General features: G+C 41.7%; 1 protein-coding gene across 5 annotated transcripts in view; it reads right to left on the bottom strand.

The window, feature by feature from the left end:
• Window positions 1–18,664, bottom strand: part of MIDEAS (mitotic deacetylase associated SANT domain protein) — a 52,995-nt gene that overhangs the window by 17,450 nt on the left and 16,881 nt on the right. For 2 of the 5 annotated variants that reach the window (XM_075502830.1, XM_075502833.1), the window contains one exon: window positions 3,447–5,142. In XM_075502830.1, coding sequence (XP_075358945.1) covers window positions 3,447–4,907 — 1,461 coding nt within the window. In that variant the 5' untranslated portion in view covers window positions 4,908–5,142. Of the gene's footprint in view, window positions 1–3,446; window positions 5,143–8,414; window positions 8,521–11,700; window positions 11,720–13,929; window positions 14,035–18,664 lie in introns of those variants that run through there. The other 3 variants (XM_075502832.1, XM_075502831.1, XM_075502834.1) reach the window with 3 other exon arrangements.

Genomic DNA, 18,664 nt, shown 5'->3' with positions numbered 1-18,664 from the left:
TAGTTTTACACCACTGTTTAGAGCGGTGCATTCATACTGCGTTCTTTAGACAGTGGCCAAGAAAAGTCTTGGTTTTAATCAGATTACTTTTTTTCCTCCTGATGTAGCTGTTACTAGTGCAAGCACTTTAGCATACTTTCTGGGTACCTGAGAGAATAATGGCAGTCAAACTAGTAATGGTAATATGAATATGGGAACAAGTACCAATTCTGACCAATCTACAAACCTCAGATACTTCCTGTGTACTACACAGATCTCTCTCGGTCAAGAGCCATGAACTAATTTCCTGACTACAAGGAGGAAATTATGGCAGCTAGTCACACAAAAGATGTCACATTTCTTTGGCTGTATGAGCAGTTAACCATGCTCCTTTTATTTTCAAGATTGGGAGGTAACCAGCAAAGGACTCTCTTCCTTGATGATGGGAGAGATGACCCCTTTGAGAGAAAAGAGGAAGGAGGAGACCTGAACAGTAGTAAAGATAGAGAGAAGGCACCACTGGGAACTTAACAGAAATAGCTGAGACATCCTTAAAGATGCTCTGGTCCACACCAGAGCTTTTCTGGTCATGAAAGATCACACATACCCTCTGGTTTACGAAGAGGGGACATGACTGATTTTGGAATTAAGCTATTTGCTTCAGATCCCTAAATAGTTTCTCAACTGTTTGCTTATGCTCAGAGGTAAGCAGAAAGAAGTCACTGAACAAGGGACAGGACCTTCACTTGTAGAACTGCTAGGGGATTTTCAGCTAGCTCAGCGTCTCTGCTGCAGAATTTGGGGCAGGAGGGCTGCTGGGTAACTCCAGCAAGTGCAACTTGTTGCACTTCCATTTAGACTCTTGCATAAATATTGAGGGATGAACTAGTGATCTAGAGTCCTCCAGGACACCCACAGAAACCCATCAGTCATTTTGGCACTGATCCTGTCTATCCGTCAAGTGCTTTCTAAAAAATTTACAATTCACAGACAAAACCCGATTGCGATAGCTGGAAGAACTATTCCAAGGCCACTGCTGTGATCAGACAAGAAACCACACCAGCCTTTTAGAAGCGCCTGCCCGTACAGTGCTTTCTGCCGTCATTCTCCATCATCTTGCTAACAGTAAAGGCAGCTTCTCTCTGCAGTCAAACTGAAGCTTGTCCATGAAGGAGGCAAGTCCAGAACTGCTATTCCACAAATAAAACTTTTTTTTTTTTTCTTCTCTTTGTGGCAGCTGGTGCCCTGCCCTGTGCCAGGGGAAAGAGGCCGGGTAACTAAAACCTCCGTCTCCCCTCCATAAAGGAATATTTAAATCCAGACACCCTTAAGATGACTATTTCAGATCTGAAAAAAGTTTTTTGCACTATTAAAGAAAAAAAATTACACTGCCTTTTTGCATATAACAGTTATATGCAAAATGAAAACATAAAACTAAGAGTTGAGAATTTGCTGCAGCCTGTAAACAGCAACAAGCTTGCACCACCTGAAAAAGGCTGGGACAGTATGATGGGCAGCTCTGGTGCAAAGCATCAGTTGTGACACTACATGTAGACAGATACTGCTGTCCAAAATAATGTTTTTGCATAAGGTACACACATGTTCAAACAACTGGTTCAAATTACGAATGTATCTTCTTTAATCAGTAATTTAATTCTATGGCCTTCTTACATGCTCTTCACATAACCTATGCTAGAGAAAACTTCTAGGTTGTTTACAACAGAAAGACACTGACAAAAGAAGGAAACCACTCTCCTCCCATACACGTTTTCTTTTTCTTCCTCACAGCAGTGGCTACCCAACCCCCTTAAAGATGTAAAATCCATCAGACCTCAGGTAAGAATTTTAACATCTTTCAAAACCTCATCCTGAAAGCCTGAAGAGATCTAAACATAAGGAGTTCTTCGGCTAGTGTCATCATAGGAGCAAACAAGCTGCTTGCATAACTGCAAAGAACAAAAGAGCATCTGTCAAAACACTTCTCTGTCCGGTCTTTACGTTATGAATCTAGCTACAAGCAGACATGCCTTCAGACGGCCAGTTTCTTGCTTTGCCTCTCAGGGCCTTTTCCTAGATGCTCTGTTAGCTTTTTCTTGCCACTGTGTCGGTGATCAGACTTGCGTGATGTGAATTGTAGGCCTTCCTGCAACATAAACATGCAATGGCTGGGAGAGCATGAGCAAATAGCTCATGCTGCTAAATACTACTACAAGTTTTCTATCAAATCTGCTTGTTCAACTGGAGCTAGAGCAAAAAGTATTGAAGACAGCATCAACAGTCACTGGTTGCTGTCTGCTGTGCAAGAGGTGGAGTAAGCTATGGATATTTGCCTCACTGTTTATTAGTGCAGTTCTTTCACTCAAACAGCACATCCCTCTAAGGAAGAAATTGGAAAAATAGCCACAGACAGTCTAGGAAGAAAATGACGACAAGAATGAGAGGGGGAATAAAATTCCCTTCCCTTTGCTGTCTGACTGGGCAGCAACTGTAGGTAAAAGTAGCTCATGCTCTAACACCCGTATTTCATCAGCCTCTGGCAACACAGCTTCTGAAAAGTGTATCTTTACTTCTCATGAAAGACACTCAATGAAAGATTAGTCAAACCACAACTGAAAGAAAACCTCAAAAAAAAACCCTCAAAAAATCCCCACCCAACTCCAAAATCCCACCACTTGCCTCCCCTTGGCTAGTTAATTTTGAAACCTGTCATCCTGCCATATGGAATACGTACCGTACAGTTTAGACCGATGGGACACCAAAAGGATAAGAGTAGTGAACTACCTAATCAGCCAACACTAAATATTTCTTCCCCATCAAGCCCTACAGAAGGTCTACAGGCAGACTTTTTCCTCAGGTTACCCATCTCTAAACATCCGCTGCAGGCCATTCTCAGAAACAAGAGACCGCATCAGACAGACCTTTGTTATGCCCAGTATAAGTTCTTCATAGAAGTGAGGCTTCCTCAGGCTTTTAATATTTGGGAAATATTGAACACATATATTGCATTATGTAATTTGTAGACAGCACAATTTAGAAACACTTCAACCGCTAAAACTGAAAAACTGGCAGGTAAGCAGCAGTCTTTTAACATAAAAGGAAGAGAACGTTAAATTTGTAAAAAGACACCAAGCGAACTGCTTATACTTGTCTCTCTAAATTCCTGATCAGCTTGAGGCCTAAGCTGAAAACATCCATATTTTGAAGCCCTGGGCTAAAATCACATTCAGTATTAGCGACATAAAACTGCCCTGAGGTGGTTTCACTGCACTAGGAGATCTCTCTTCTCCCACATCTATGAATTACAGTAGCTGAACTTACATGCCACCACTCCAGAGCTGCCCTTGCTGTACCACAACACTTCTTGCATCAAGATACCATCCTATCCTGCATATGTACGTAAATTCCTTTCATTTCAGCCCTATTTTGTAGTCTAAACCATGCTGTATTGGCTAGGTTGTATACCTTACCTTTACATTCTGAAGAGAAGCCAGCTCAACAGCTTTTTGGGCCAAAGTTAGCAAATTGGCTTCTTGAGAAACACGCCGTCTCCGTCGCGTGCTCTGGATTACACCACCTCTGACACCCTGAAAATCATTAGTTCTCTGAGTGTTTTCTTCAGCTGCTGCTACTGACTGTTTCTCCCCTTCTCTACCATTCTGGGCTGTGGCTTGCCTGTCTGTTTCCATCTGGCACAGCTCACTATTGACGAGGACATCCTTCTGCCCCAGATCTATTCTCTTGGGGTGCAAATAGCTACTTTTGTTGTGGGCCAGTGATTCAGGCAGCTGCTGTAATGGGACCTCTTGCTGGTGCGTTTGCCAGTGATGCAGAAATAAATTGCTAGGTTGTTCTTCTGCCGGCTTGGAAGCCAACACTTCTCCTGTAGATGTCAGCAGGACACCTTCTTTGGAGAGTCTCCGTGACCTTCTTGGAAAGGGAATCTGAGTCTGAGGTAGCACAGTCTGTTGGTTCTGCTCTGTTAGAGCCTTGAATAGTTCCTGGTTCCTCTCTGTTTGCTGAAACTGGTGTGCCATCATGTGATGCTGAGGTGCTGCAGCTGCCACATGAGGCTGTGCTATGGAAGTAGTTTGCTGCAGACTGAAGGCTTGTGTGGCAGCCTGTTGCTGCTGTTGCTGTTGAGGATAGAAATTTTCAAACAGTTGTAGCTGGGGAAGAGCTTGCTGTTTTTGCTGAGCCGTAAATGCTGGACTGGAAGAAGCTGGGGCTTCTTGAAAGACGTGTAACAGTTCAGGAAGACCCTGCTTTTGGCCTTGATGACCAAATGCAAGTTGGAAAGGCTGTAACGGCAGACTTTGATTCTGCTGCTGCTGTTTCTGCATCTGATGAAAAGAATTCATTTGAGCTTGCTGTCTAACCAGGGCTTGCTGTTCCAGCTGAGCCTTCTGGGACATCATCTGCTGGACGGCATCTCCATACAAGTCCAGCTGTGACACGAACACTCCTTTCTCTTGATTTCTTTTAAGGGCTTCTGGGTGGCCATAGAAGCCCGGGGCACCAGCATTGGAGTGGGGTCCTTTTGGGTTGCCCCCAAAAACCATACCGTGGTTCCACATCGAAGGTGGAGACTGCCAGTGGCTGTCACCCCTCTCTGGCAACTGGTTCCCCATTAGTGAATTCTGCCATTTGACAGCTGTTACCGTCTGGGACATCATCATTGATTCACCCCTATCTTGATTGTAAACAGAGTTCATCAAAGCAACATTGTTGGGGGCACTTGTTAATCCTCCTGTGTGAGAAATCTCCACAGTCTGGGAGACCGGTATATTCCCCCCATGACCATAGTACTGTCCTTCCTTAAGCTGCTGCTGTGGTTCTTTTGATGACACAGCTATTTCCTGCTCATTAAAATAGGCAATTCTTTTCCCAGTCCTTTTGCTTGAAGACTTTTGCTGAGCCTGAAGATTCATGGTTCAGTCTATTCTCCCAGCTGCACACACTGTATTTACAATCCACCCATCCCTGAGGCTGGGGGAGGAAAGGCACGGAAGTCTCTCTTTTCCATTCAGTTTTAGTAATAAAGGGCAGGAAAGAAGTCCAGATGAAAGTGCATCCGCTTCCTTTTTCTTCGTGTGCTTCTCCCGCTTCTTTTCACTCTTATCCTTTGTGGTTCAGAGGTCAGTAGGGTCCGCTTAGTTACAGGTCCTGAAATAGAGAAGCAATTGCAATGAATCACCAACAGACATAACTGGCATATAAACCCTCACGCGATAAGCAACAACATGTGTGTCTGTCCCATTTCCTACAGAAACGAAGATGAGGATAATACGTGCAAGAAATAATAGCCTGACCTGCGAGAAGAACATAAAACAAAACAACTTAGTTTTACAAAACAGATATCACACTGTATTTGCATGATGCAACTCCCAGTTGCACACAGACTTCTGACTAATCACTCAGGCTCACCCTGAAGGGTTCTCTTAAACTCCCTCTCATCTGGCCAATTACTTCTATGTCTTCTTGTAGCCAGAATAATCTGTTTTTAATCTGAACTCAAAAACACAAAACAAAAAACCCCTCATGACTCACCAAAAGAAAAATAATGTTTTCCCAGGCCACATTTCCCAAAGACACGTAAAACACGCACACGCACACGAAGGCTGCAGCCAAACACGCACCTAGATGCTCAATTCAGTGTTTTGAAGGAAAGAATCAGGCGGCAGCCCATCATTCACACACACCCCCCCCCCCCCCGCCCCCAATCATCACAGTTGCTTTCCAATTAAGAACTGCCCACCAAGCACCCAAGCACTGAAGACAGGGCCTGCTCAACCTGTTGCCTTCTCAGATGCTTTCTTCAACAGCTGAAAGCAACTGCTCCTGCTCAGGTCACACTCATGGAAAAGTAGTTCAGGCAGATTGTTACAGCTGCTCCCAGATACCAGCAAATATCTGTTAGTGTACAGCTACAAACATAATAGGAGAAAGCCTTTCCGGAACATGCAGTCTAGGACCATTCTATCCTCCTCTTCCACAGAAAAAAGCTATCCACAAATAGGGCTTTAAAAGCCTAGTTTGCAGGATTAAGGTCTAATGTGTTAACACATACACTAGTATTTCTAGCAGGACACCTAAAACCTTTTAAGAAGTTTAGTTTTAAATTTAATTAAATTCTTAAACTACTAACACTCAAGTAATTAAGTGCAAGTCTCTATCACTATCTCTTTTCAGTATGTACTCTGTTCCACTTCAAATCACACTGTCAATATATTTCAGAAAGACTTTAATAAATTGTTAAAAACCCATTCTTATTGCATCCCTTCGGCTATAAAATCAAGGTCCTCGTAAGTGGAGCAGGTAAGACTAACACGCGCATCCCCTCCAATGAAACCTGCAATCCACTTATCTCTCTCTATAAAATGAAAAATAATAAAACAAAAGCATACAGCACACTGAAGTCCTGCAACCCGAGTTCACTCTAAACGGATACGGCTACAGTGCAGATTTTAATACTGGGGTGGGGCTGGGAGCATGATGAGGAGGAAAAGACAAAGAGTTTAGATTCACTTACACAACTTCCACCTCAGAGGCCAAGCTTGGCTTCAGTGCTACTGGAACCACGCGTTTCAGAGCGAAGTGACTCACTTCCTCAGGCTGTTACATAGCTGTTCCCCCCACGCTCCCTCCCTCTTCGCCCTGGCTACAAACCGTGGACCTCTGCCACCCGGTATCACGGAGCCAGGGCGTTCCTCCCTCCTCTAAGCACAACGTCTCGGCTCATTTTCCAGTCCTCTTTCAACAGGACGAAAATAACTCCAGGAGAAATTATGGACACGTGATATGGAAAACTCTCTCTAAACTGCAACTAGTACACAAACAAGGATTTTGTAAAGTAAGTTTTTCCTATCCTAAAACTTCATTAGGAGAGGAAAAAACATCCTACGGCAGGAAACTGGGTCCCTGGTAGCAAAAATGTAGAGGTGGAAAGGTTGCTATATGCCTCTCAGGAACATTAATGTTACTCTCTCTCCTTGCTTTTTGCAGCACTGCTACAAATGTAACAGAGCTAACAGCTAAACCACAATACCTGGGGTAACCTACTAGCAGTGGTTTCTGACACTATCTTACTTTCTGCAATCATTACAAGCTATTTTTCTCCAAACTAGACAAGCTTGTAACACTTGTCCTTCCACTGATGCTTCTGCATGCTTTCGTATTGATCAGCCACATAATTCTGATAAAAAGAATGCAAGTTTTTCTCTATATCAGAAGACATTACCACTAGATCAAATTTAAGCCTGCCAGACAACCTTTAGAAGCTCTGCTGTAGAGTTTCTACACTTCGAGGAAGAATGCAAAGGTAACTGCCCAAAAGCAGTCATACAACTTCAAGGGTCCTTGTTTTTAACCCTTCTAAAAAAGAAAAAAGAAAAAAAAAAAAGAAGAAAAAAAACCCCACGCCCCAAAGCTGATGCTGTTCTTAATAGAGGTGGCTGAGACTTGCAACTACTACACACACAAGTATCCAGAAGACCTTTAGAAAGAGGGCTCTCAGGTTAGTGAGAAAGCATTGCACTAGCACAGCTCTCCAAACCTCCCCTTGTGTGGGCTTCGGCTCTGCTTTTTCCATTACTACATAGGAAGCCACCAGCATTGCAAAGCCTAATTAAGACCAGTTTAGAACTGCACCTATCTAGGAAAGAGATGTAACAAAAGTATTAAGATGCAAAGTTTACAAAAAAAGTAAGTTCAGAGATAACCTAAAGGAGGGAAAGGAATATGTACTAGTGTGTTCCATAAAGGGAGTCCTAGAAAATATTATATGCCTCTTAGGGAAGTTATCTTGTCACTTGAGAAGACTGTAGTGATTGAAGAACAACTGAAGTTACCACAGCACAAAAACCAGGATAGTGAAAATGACATTACCGGGGAAGAAAAAGAGATTTAAGGTACTTTGAACAAAGCATGCTTATTGAACATCCCAGCTCTCCCAACTGCATGCAAAAATAAATAAATCTTAACTAAGACATCACCAAGAAAAAAAGAGGATTTGGTGCATCCAGTATTAGATGGCAAAAGAAAACATCACAAAATTAGCTTTTTAGAATTTCTTTCTATATAGAAAAACTGCAGAAAAATATCTTGTAGGTCATCCTAATAATAATAGTCCATAGTTTGAGCTGAAGTGATAGATGTTCAAGCTGCAGCATGACTATGGTCCAGGAAAGCTCACACTTGGCAGCTTCATTGGCTGAGCACTGCTGGCTCTATGACTAAGCAGGCTTCCCTCCCTGAGGTTGAGGGATGAGCTCACATTATCATCATCCTAGCCAATTACCAGCTTTGGGGTTTTTTTTTCTTGTTTTGTTTTACTTTAATTTCAGCACAAGAGTCAGCCTGCAGTAGTGCAGTAAAATGGCAACACACTTCCAGGCTTAAGTGTACTTTGTAGCAGTACACTCCTGAGCGTTTCTTACCTTTGAATAAAGCACAGAGCCAGTTCTGATACTGTAATTCCCAGAAGATGCTGTGTCTTGCCTCCAAATATACTGAAGTGTTACGATACCTTGCATTGCTTTTACACTGCACAGAGAAAAAGCAGAACCTAGCATCAGTATATTTTGTTTTCACAACTCTAAGATGTGGCATGCAACATCATCAGTTATTTCCACTTCCAGGAACTTCTGGCATGCAAGAACATCTCTCGACCTTTCTTCAGATCAATATGAATTGTATGTCACCACCTTTAATACTGTCATTATTTTCAGATTTCTAAGGAATTTTTCATGTTGCAAGGCTTTCACTTCTAGACCCAAAAACAATGCCAACTTAGATACACATATACCCAATGGGCACTTATGCAGTATTTTCTGGAATGAAAAACAACATTAAAAAAGTAACCTATGACACCTTACTGAGAGAAGTTATGGTTAGCATTTTTAGCTAAAACGTCTCCAGCATATCTGCACTAGAGCAGTAAAGAAAATCATAAACACGTATAAAACACCACATGGGCTAGATTTAGCCAAAGTCTCCTGAAGGACTTACTTAAGTATACAATAAGGACTAAGGAGGAGTCTCTGCCTGCATCCAGGATGCTGTTCTCAAATTAATAAAGTCCTTTCAAAGCAGAGGTATCTGAGGAATGCAGGGCACAGGCACTCAGAGCCACTCACCAGGCTGGTACCAGCCCTGAGCACCCATTAGCAGATTTTACTCAACCCAAAGTAGGTTCTGCAGAATCGTTTAGACATCTCTACCCATTGCAACCATCTTGTCCCAGTTTATCATTAGCCTAGAGAGTTTGCTATAAAACGTTTTAAATGTATTTTTTTAAATTAAAAGGTTATTTGATGTAGAGGATAAATTAAAAACAGTCCATTGCAACCACTTAATATAAAATGTCTTTATCTCCCTTTAAAACTTTTTGCCTGTATATTTAATAACCACCCACCATTATTCCATTTCTTTAAATACTCTCTTCACTAAGTATGCGCATAGTTGTACAATTTCACGCATCAAGTTCATGACCTCACACACTGTAGTAACCTTAAACCCTACTCTTCAGCCCAGCTGTTGAGGGCTGTGCTGTCCTGTGCTTTGTTTAGTCCATTTGCCACGCCACCTATATTTGGCACGATAAACAGGTTTAAATTTTGCACATTCCTGATCTCCTTTGAGATCATTCACACACAATTCTCTCTGACAGAATGCTGCAGAAATGACTCGGGAAAGACTGACTTCTCAAACCTTGGCAAAGTTAAGGATGCAGAAAATAATAACAAGTGGTCACAGACCATCTTCTATTTCACCACTTTAATCTTAGCTTTTAGATACTTCTATTTTAGTTTTTTTCATGCGAAAAATGAAAAGTGTTCCTGGGTTCTAGCTAATGTACATTCTCAGCCTTAACTGCAACAATGCTGACACAGTTCCTGCCAGGAAATCTGTCAAATCAGAGTGATGAGAATCATTTCTCACTAAATCCTCCTGCTGCCAGCAACTCAAATTACTGATATCCCCTGTAAGAAGCTCAATCGCTTCTAATGATGATGAACAGATTCCAAGAACAATTTTTACATTTAAGTCAAACGCAGCAAGCCAGTCAGTGTCCTTCTGAGACAGAGCAACTGAGCCTTCCTTCTCTAATTTGGTCATTATTATGGTCAAATCCCACATTTATGAAACAGGTAAAGAATCATGACACACATTTTACTAATGAGGAACAAAACCAGAGGAACTAACTCACTTGTGAGATCACACAACAAACCAGGTCAAAAATCAAGAACAGAATATAGGACACTAGCTACCAGTTCCCCTCCAATCCTGCAAGAAAACATGGGTTTAAATCTACACACAAAAGATAAAAATCTGGTGCACTACTTACATATGTGCAGAAAAGGCAAAGACGGTTTAATTCCTCCAGTGCAACAGCAGGACAGAGGTAGTTCAATAAGGTAGGGTTTGTTTCTGGTTTTGGTGGTTTGGTTTTTTAAAATGACTGCAGACTTGCAGGGCATCACAAACAAGAAACTTGTTCCAGCTAACAGAAATTTGCCCATGTGAAACCACCACCACCACCTATTGCAACAGTCTTGAGTAAGAACCAAGAAAGCGATGAAAACAGGGGACAGTTTTTGCGTTTGCCAGAAGATTTGCAAAGCCGATTACGCAGCTTATCCATATCCTATGCTTACCCTGCTGTATATGAAAACAGCTTCAATCTCTCCCTCAAAAGCCTCTCCCGCACACTCGCTTTGTCACAATTTCTTCCAGACAGTTAGCTACATCAAAATTCCTGCAGATTGTTTGCAACCTCCCACTCGCCACCTTCAGACACCTTGAGCAGAAAGGATAACAGCACAGCTTTCCTACATATCGCCCCGGGAGGGAACAAGAAAAAAAAAACAGAAAATAGACCATGTTTGTAAATTCTATACAGCAAAGAACAGCAACCTATCTTCTGAAGAAAGGCAGGGGAAAGCTCAAAGCAACTGAGAAACTTAACATTGTCCAAGAAAACCAAAAGCATAAATGGAGGATGATGGTTCTATGTCCCTGTCACCTTATCCCAAATGGTAGGGCGTTTTCCACAGACACCTAGAAAGCCTGTCTCTACAGCGAAAGGCGTATTTTCCAGGAGCCTAGCACCACAGAAGAGCAGCAACTGAAGTCGAAAGTGAACAAGCAAAAACAACAAACTGAACAGTCTCCAGCTTAAACGAAGCCCACTACAAAAGAATGTAAGTAGGTAAAAATCACCCCCCCCCCCCAACACCTCAAAGTAAGAAACTAACCTAGGGAACTGTATCAGATGAAAGTCCTAGAATCAATAAAGCCTATGAAACGGGGAAGGCTTACTTGTTTGTGTAACACTGCGTAGCGAAAAAGGAACTCTTTACCGCGTGCCCGCAACAGGGGCAAAGAGACCAAAGGAAAGCTGCTTCACAGACAGACAGACAACAACAAAAGGGAAAACACAGCATCCAGGAAGCCTGACAACTTCCCCTGTTGCCTGAAGGTGCCTGCCTGGGGCCAGCAAACACATACCTAAATAAGTAGCACATGTCAAAGATGTTTATGGCCTAACCAAATTTTCATGATTGGTCCGTTCCTATTGCGGAGAAAGACTGAAGCTATGACTGACTTCAAGGACACCTCCGCCCTGAGGACAGCATGACTAAAATTACGTTGCTACCACTTTCACTTTCCCATTTTCAGAGGCTGGGAACTGATAAAGCTGTATTAAAACACTGTACTAACCAAAGATTCAAAAGTTAAATCCATTAGCTCTGTGATGTGAAGCAGGGGAAACAACGGTCATGCTGAAGGACCATGTGCCAGCAAAATCAGGTAGCTTGCATTGCACCAGCAGATGTGACAAACTACTGCTCCAATCTAGACCATTCCTGACATTCAGCACCATAGGTTAAATTACCTACAGCAAGAAAATAACATAAAATGTAGAATTACCATATTGTTTGGGAAAAATATACATACCCAAGAAGAAAATATTAACGATACCTCATGAACTAATCAAACCAAGGAGAAATACAAATCCTACCTAAGCAAAATATTTTGGTCTATTACAGTAAAGGATGTAATAAAGGAGAGGCAGTGAAAATGTGTTCTCATAGATGTGATTTAATTGGGAAGCTTTCTTTTCTGTTCGAATGATCTTAAAATTCACCTAAGCATGCATTCTGATTATATTTTGACCTACTACTTACATCAGTGGATGTAGTTCTATTTATCCCCTATCACCACAATTTTCCACGTTCCATCTAAACACACAGATGCGTTCTAGTATGCAGGACATTAAAGAGAAGGATTTTTGGTTTTTGAACTACAGGGTCCAAAGCACCACCGATGTGCCTCAAAAGGAAGTTTTCAGATAACAGTTCTATGAGAGGGCAGTTGTGTACTTTCAAGGAACGCTCAAAAAATAACCTATATTTTGGGTTGTCTTCCCAATTCAAGCTGTAAACTCAGTACAAGTATTGCAGGTTCGCTTTTCAAAATGCACCTGGCATTTTCCACATAATTTTGTTTTAAAGGCATGCGAAAGACACAAAAAGTTGTTACAAAGAAAATACCCATTACGTGCTGATTAGTCTTGTCCTTACAACAAACGAGCCAGGCAAAACCTGGCTTACACGAACAGCTCCACCAGAACAAAATCAGCATGGATGAGGAGGAAAAACTATTAAAAAGACAGACTGGAATTTTAAAACTTAGCAGATTGTTAAACAAACAACAAAAGGGAAAAAAAAACCTCACCCTGATTTATTTTTAAAGGAACTCACAACGTTGTTTCTACCAGCTATTGAAAAGGTACTACAGCAAATAGAAGTTAGATCCTCAATTTAATTTATCCTCAAGCAAAACTTTGAGTGGTATTTCCAAAATAATTGAAATTTTGTCCAAACCTCATCTCATGAAAACAAAAGATTCATGATTTGCACCAGGCTCATCTTTCGTCTTGCACAGCAACAACATGCAGTTCTTAGAGAGAACTATGAGAAAGGCAGCTCCGTAAACTGGACTTCTGTAAACAAATATGCAGGAAAGCCCATCTTTACAAATGGCTTTGCAACGCAGTGCAGGCTTACCCTTTAACAAAATAGGTATATGGTACATTTCTTAAATGAGTTAATGCTTATAAACTGTACTGAAGTTAGGAATATTAGTTATTATAATCTGTCATCATGACAAATACCATGATTTGAAGAGGCTTGGGCAGCCTTGGAGCGCAGAAAGAGCACAGCAATTAAGGAGTATGAAACGCTGCTTTCAGGCTTTGTAAAGTTATGCGAACAGACTACTCTTTCCCACTGGAAATGGGTTAACAGTTCTTCTAATTGTAAGCACTTTATAGCTATTTTAAGCTTTTTTGTTTGGAGCTGTCAGGGAAGGCAGTTGCTAGCAACAGAGAGACCAATACTCCAACATGCAGGAATCGCAGCAGGCTCTAAAGTCAGAATGGCAAAGAGCAGGCCAAAAGCTTCTCCCTGCCCTCGCATTCACATAGCTGACATAACCACAACGTGTCCTTCACTCCGAATGCCTCTCCCGCCACAAACACACCAGCTGCAGAATTGCATGGATACACCCCAGAGACAGACCAAATCTCTCTGCGCTTTAGCCCCGAGAAGAAAACACCCCTGAATGCACCGAGCTGCAACAGGGAAGAGTGCTGCTGCAGCTTCAGTTGTTTCCGTCTTGGCTTTTCCAGCACTCCCTCACAAAACCAGGCATACACGGGTGTCCAGTGTATGGAATATCACAGTCTGAGCACTTCACAGGTTCCTTCAAGGCGCTGCAAGAGGTAATGGCCTACAGATAAGGGGAGAGAAAGGGGAAAGCTCATAGAGATGATGATGCTTTCCATTCCCAGAGGTTTCTTCATGAGAGACGTAAATGCACTCAATATCTAGACCGTAGCTCTCGCAGACACACTCCTGATGCCATCAAGCAGGCATCATCACCCACCCAAGGCTGGCTGGAGAATAGCTGGGACTAAAAGCACAGGCAAGAACCTCAGAGGATCAAGGATCAATTTCCAGCTCTGCTACAGACATGCAAGCCACTTCAGATCAGTTCATAAAAATCAGAATACTACCTGAAAACCAACACAGTGATATTCATGAAGTATTCTAGAGGTCATAAAAGTCGTATTATCTTTAACAGTACACACTAACAGGCTAGATGGGGATTCTTCCAGAAAGAGCTTAAAAGTCTAATTTGAGACATGATGCAACAGGGTAGCAATAACCAAAGAAGAGGGAAGGGGCCAAAAATGAAGGAAAAAGGTCACACAAATAATAACATAGTTGTTCTTTTGTCATATGCCTCTCTGCCTCACTCGACCCAGAAATATCTTTTTGTTTTTCAGCAGTTATATAAGCTGAAGCAGTGCTGATCTTGGTTTGCCCACATCCACACAATTGCAGCCAGGCAGATGCCAGTATTGACTGAGCTAATCTATTATAAAACTACTCAAGTAGTCAATCTTCAGCAGCACTGACAGGACTTTAGTTCGAATTCCTGAAATTATGTCTTTTAAGAAGTCTTGTGGTCACTGTTGAATACAAAAGGGTCTTTTTATTGTGCTGGTCCGTTACAAGGTACGGTAAGCTCTTGGCCATGACTGGGGCTGTCAGGCATTACAACAATGCAGCTAAGCAAATGCACACTAGTTAATACTGGGGGGTAGGAACACTGAAAGACATGGGCAAGCACGATCATCACATGGTGGAAACCAGCAAGGTTTAAAGAATAACCTTTAATTAAAAGAATCGGAGCAGTCTCCAGGCCCCCAGATTCAGAGCTCCCTGCCAGTTACCTGCCCAATCTCCTCCCTTTTCGCCACAGGGATTTCAGTGGAGGAAAGAAAGAGCAGATGGTTGGCACCAATACTGGATCAAATACAAAGCAAGCCTCTTCCATTTCTGTAGTGGCTTATTTGTATCCTTACTAACATTATAAAGCACTTCCACTCTCGGGCATAAGTGACACAAGCCTCATACTTACTCAGAGCACAGTCAGAAGCTTCCTAAAGATTCAGTTCAACAAGCCTACCTGAAACCAAACAAACCACCCATCCTGCACTTTATAACTAGAAAGGAAAAATGTCATTCAATAACAGCATAAGGAAAAGTGCTCTCTGTTAAGAACCCTTACAAAGCTATTTTAAATTGAGCAAAAGACTCAGTTCTTAGTACAACACAAAATTAAGGTCACAATGATCAAGTTCAGTATTACAGGAAAACCTAGAATTCATGCATTAATCCACCTGCACATGGAATTTTGTGAGCGTTAAGCAGATCAGAAGTATAACATGCTTTTACATTTCCTCCTGTACTTATATAGTTTGCTCTGCGAGCCCTGGAACAATATAAATACATTCTAATTGATGTCATAACATTTTGGGTCAATAATCCCACATTACGCTTTGAATAGCTGTATTTGCTAAAGATACAAACTATGTAATTGCTATTAACAGGAACAGTAAATCCTTCCCAATTGTGAAAAAACAGGCCATAAATAATTGGAAAGTCATACAGCAACTTACTAGAAAAGCCGATAAGAGGATCAGTGCTAAACGCTTGACCATCTCCAAAAGAAATCACTAAGCATTAAAAAAAAAAAAAAAAAAAGTCCCTTACATAATATAGTTTGCACTCAGAATGAAAGTCTAATGAACTAATCATCCCGTCAGGTGTATGGATTCCATTAACCTGATCCTCTCACACCAAAGAAAAAGAAATTCTGAGATTGATGCTCCTTTATAATCCATAACACATCTAGTGGATTCTGAAGGATTTTTCCACACCAGCTAGATAGCACTCTCTTATTTCGAATAGTTTACTAGTTCCACTTATGTCCCACAGCTTCTGATGACTTTACTATTTTCAACAGACCTCCAAACAATAAGAACAAACATCCCGTCTCCCATCAGCAGGCTGACATTCGCTACACAGTTCTCCCCCATTTGGGAGAGATCTACGAATCAACCAAGGCAGACGAACATTCTACTAGTTGCTACGCTGAAGATAAATTTCGTTTGGGGAAAGTAATTGAAGGAACCTGCCCACAAGCAAACTTGATGTTATTGGAATACTTAACATTTACATAACCCTTTGCAACAGTTAAAGCAATATATTAACACCAATTCACCCAACCTCACTACCTGTGTCATTTGCAACATTCTGCATTTTTAACAGGTAAACAAAGAGAGAGAAAGCAGCCTGTTTTGCACTGAAGAGCGAAGGGGTAGCCAACAAGAGATTATTTTTCTGGAATTCCTTGAACTCAGTTTTGTCTACTGTTCACTCCTTCATAATGTGCAGATATAGGCTGCGTTTGCAGGATGTCAGGTAAAGCACCTTCATTTTGAACAGACGCACTAAAATTCAGAAACTGGTATAGAACACTACTTCTTAAAAATATACTGTAGAACTCCCCCCACCCTGATGTAAATGTTAAGGCTATTTTGATATAAAAATCACAATGTCTTCTAAAGCACATGAAAGTTCACTCACCCGTATCTGTAGAAGAGCTCTAACATTAATATACATTCATCAGTGTCATACTGGAGATCTCTAACCAATACTCCAGACACAGCATTCTACGATGCCTTTGTATGGTTCACGAGCTCTGCCTGGAACTGTGGGCTAAGGGGAAGGGCTCTTCCACTTGCATGAACTGTACTGGTTAGGGGTTTTTCTTTTCTTTTTTTTTTTTTTCCTAAGAAAATGACATTAGCCAGGTGTACTCCTCTTATTGTCCACGGCTTCGTTTCTTACACTGTAGTACAGAAACTGAATTACAGCAATTTCTACTTTACACAGTCGCATGGCCTCATAATCACAGTATAACAGCACTACGTACTCTTTAATGCACTTACTCTGGCAACACCTCTTTAAGGGCGGGAACTACTATTACTCCCTTTTTATTGAAGAGGACTAAGTCAGAGAGAGAGGCTATGAAGTGACTTGCCTGAAGAGGTCTATGACAGAGCAGGGAACCCAACTCAGTCTCAAGCTAGTGCCCTACCCTTTCAATCATCTTTAGTCTCTTACTCAGTTTGAAATCCCATTCTAAGGATGGCTGAAGTGCAAATGAAACCTCCCCGAAACACTTCTTCCTATGTCAGCCTGCCCGTGACACTGTATCCCATGCATAATACTAAACTCAAGATAAGCATACAGCAGTCAATGCAGGTTTATTGTGGATCTAAAAATATTTTTCTAGCTTTTATTAGAATTGCCACCTATAAGGCATATATGCATAGTGATACACTAGCCTTGGCTGCAGTAGTGTCCAGGGGACACACAGAGCAATTCAGGAATACTAGGCAGACCTATTCAGGTGCAAACATGAATGTTGCTATTAATTGTGCCTAGGGATGGGGTGACAATGCTGAATAACCTCATCAAATCCCTTCCTGCATGCAATTACAAATTCAAATGAAGAAAGAAGGGAGGGAATATACTAATTTATCGCTATAAGTAGATCAGCTTTGATACATATTTTCATCTGTTTACATCACTTATGATCACCATAAGCATAAAAGCACACTTTGGAATCAGAGAATAAAAAAAGGAAGGGGAACTCTTAAATCCTGTAAGACAGCACTTTTAGCAATTACCATGACATGTATATTCCTCCCACCTTTGCAACCTCCTTCCCGACAACCACTCCAAGGGAAAAGAATTTTTGTTCTTTTCCCACAACTGCAACATCTGAGGCGCCACAAATAAGAAACAGCTTTCAGGCCCACAAGAAACGGATGCATCGGAGTTGCACATGTTCAGAGCCCACCCGTGCAGGGACAAGCTTCCACCCGCTGAACCCTCTAACTGAATCTTCTGTTTATCTCTGTCTCCAGCCAAGTTAAGAGCAAAACTCATCCTGATTTTTAGCAGGAACGCGGCAGAGATCGCAGCAGTTGGTCTGCAGGAACAAGGACTCTTTCAGCAGACCACGGAAGGGGCTCTGCCACTGCCACCGCTGGCCCTTCGGAGGCCCCGGAGGTGGGGGGGGCACCACGGTCCCCGGCCCCGGTTTTGCTCTGCAGCTGCGAACGTCAGATTTCTGCCATTTAAGGGGGGAGAGCAGTAAGGGAGGGGCAGAACCATCACATTTGGTTGTGAAATATAACGAAGCATCATGGAAAAAAATTTAAAAACTCTGGCCCCTATTTTAACGCAAACACTAGAGATGAAATTGCAAGTCTTGGTTTCCCCCTTTCTATAAAAAGCTATGTATTTATAGCAGCTGCTTAGGGGAAAAAAAAAAAAAAGCCTTGAGAGTTATGCATGAGGAATGCTAAGTCACAGTATTACTTAGAAAGAAAGAACAAGTACTAATTTGCACATAACTGTGATGAAACTCACCTATTACAGTAGATTGAGTTGTTAATTCTATTCCTAAATCTCCCACCACTTATATTTGTGGCTTTGTTCTCTCTCTTCCTTACTAAAAATCTTGACAACTCAGCACAAAAGGTTCCCTTGCAGACAAAATCTGCCAAATCAGAGTCACGAAAGTACTGTCAGAGCCACAAAACTGAACAAAAAAGCAGAAGGAAATTCACACTCGTCGCTACCTGCACATAAGACCATCAGGGAAAAAAGTGCAGATAATAGAATGGCTTCTACCATGTACACAGTTCCTGCACATAGCAGGCTAAGTTTCTATTATTGTAGCCACTTTTAAACTT

This window comes from Mycteria americana, chromosome 5, assembly GCF_035582795.1.
Source record: "Mycteria americana isolate JAX WOST 10 ecotype Jacksonville Zoo and Gardens chromosome 5, USCA_MyAme_1.0, whole genome shotgun sequence".
Classification (NCBI taxonomy): Eukaryota; Metazoa; Chordata; class Aves; order Ciconiiformes; family Ciconiidae; genus Mycteria; species Mycteria americana.
The sequence above is the reverse complement of the archived record's forward strand: the minus strand, read 5'-3'. Positions and strand labels throughout refer to the sequence as shown.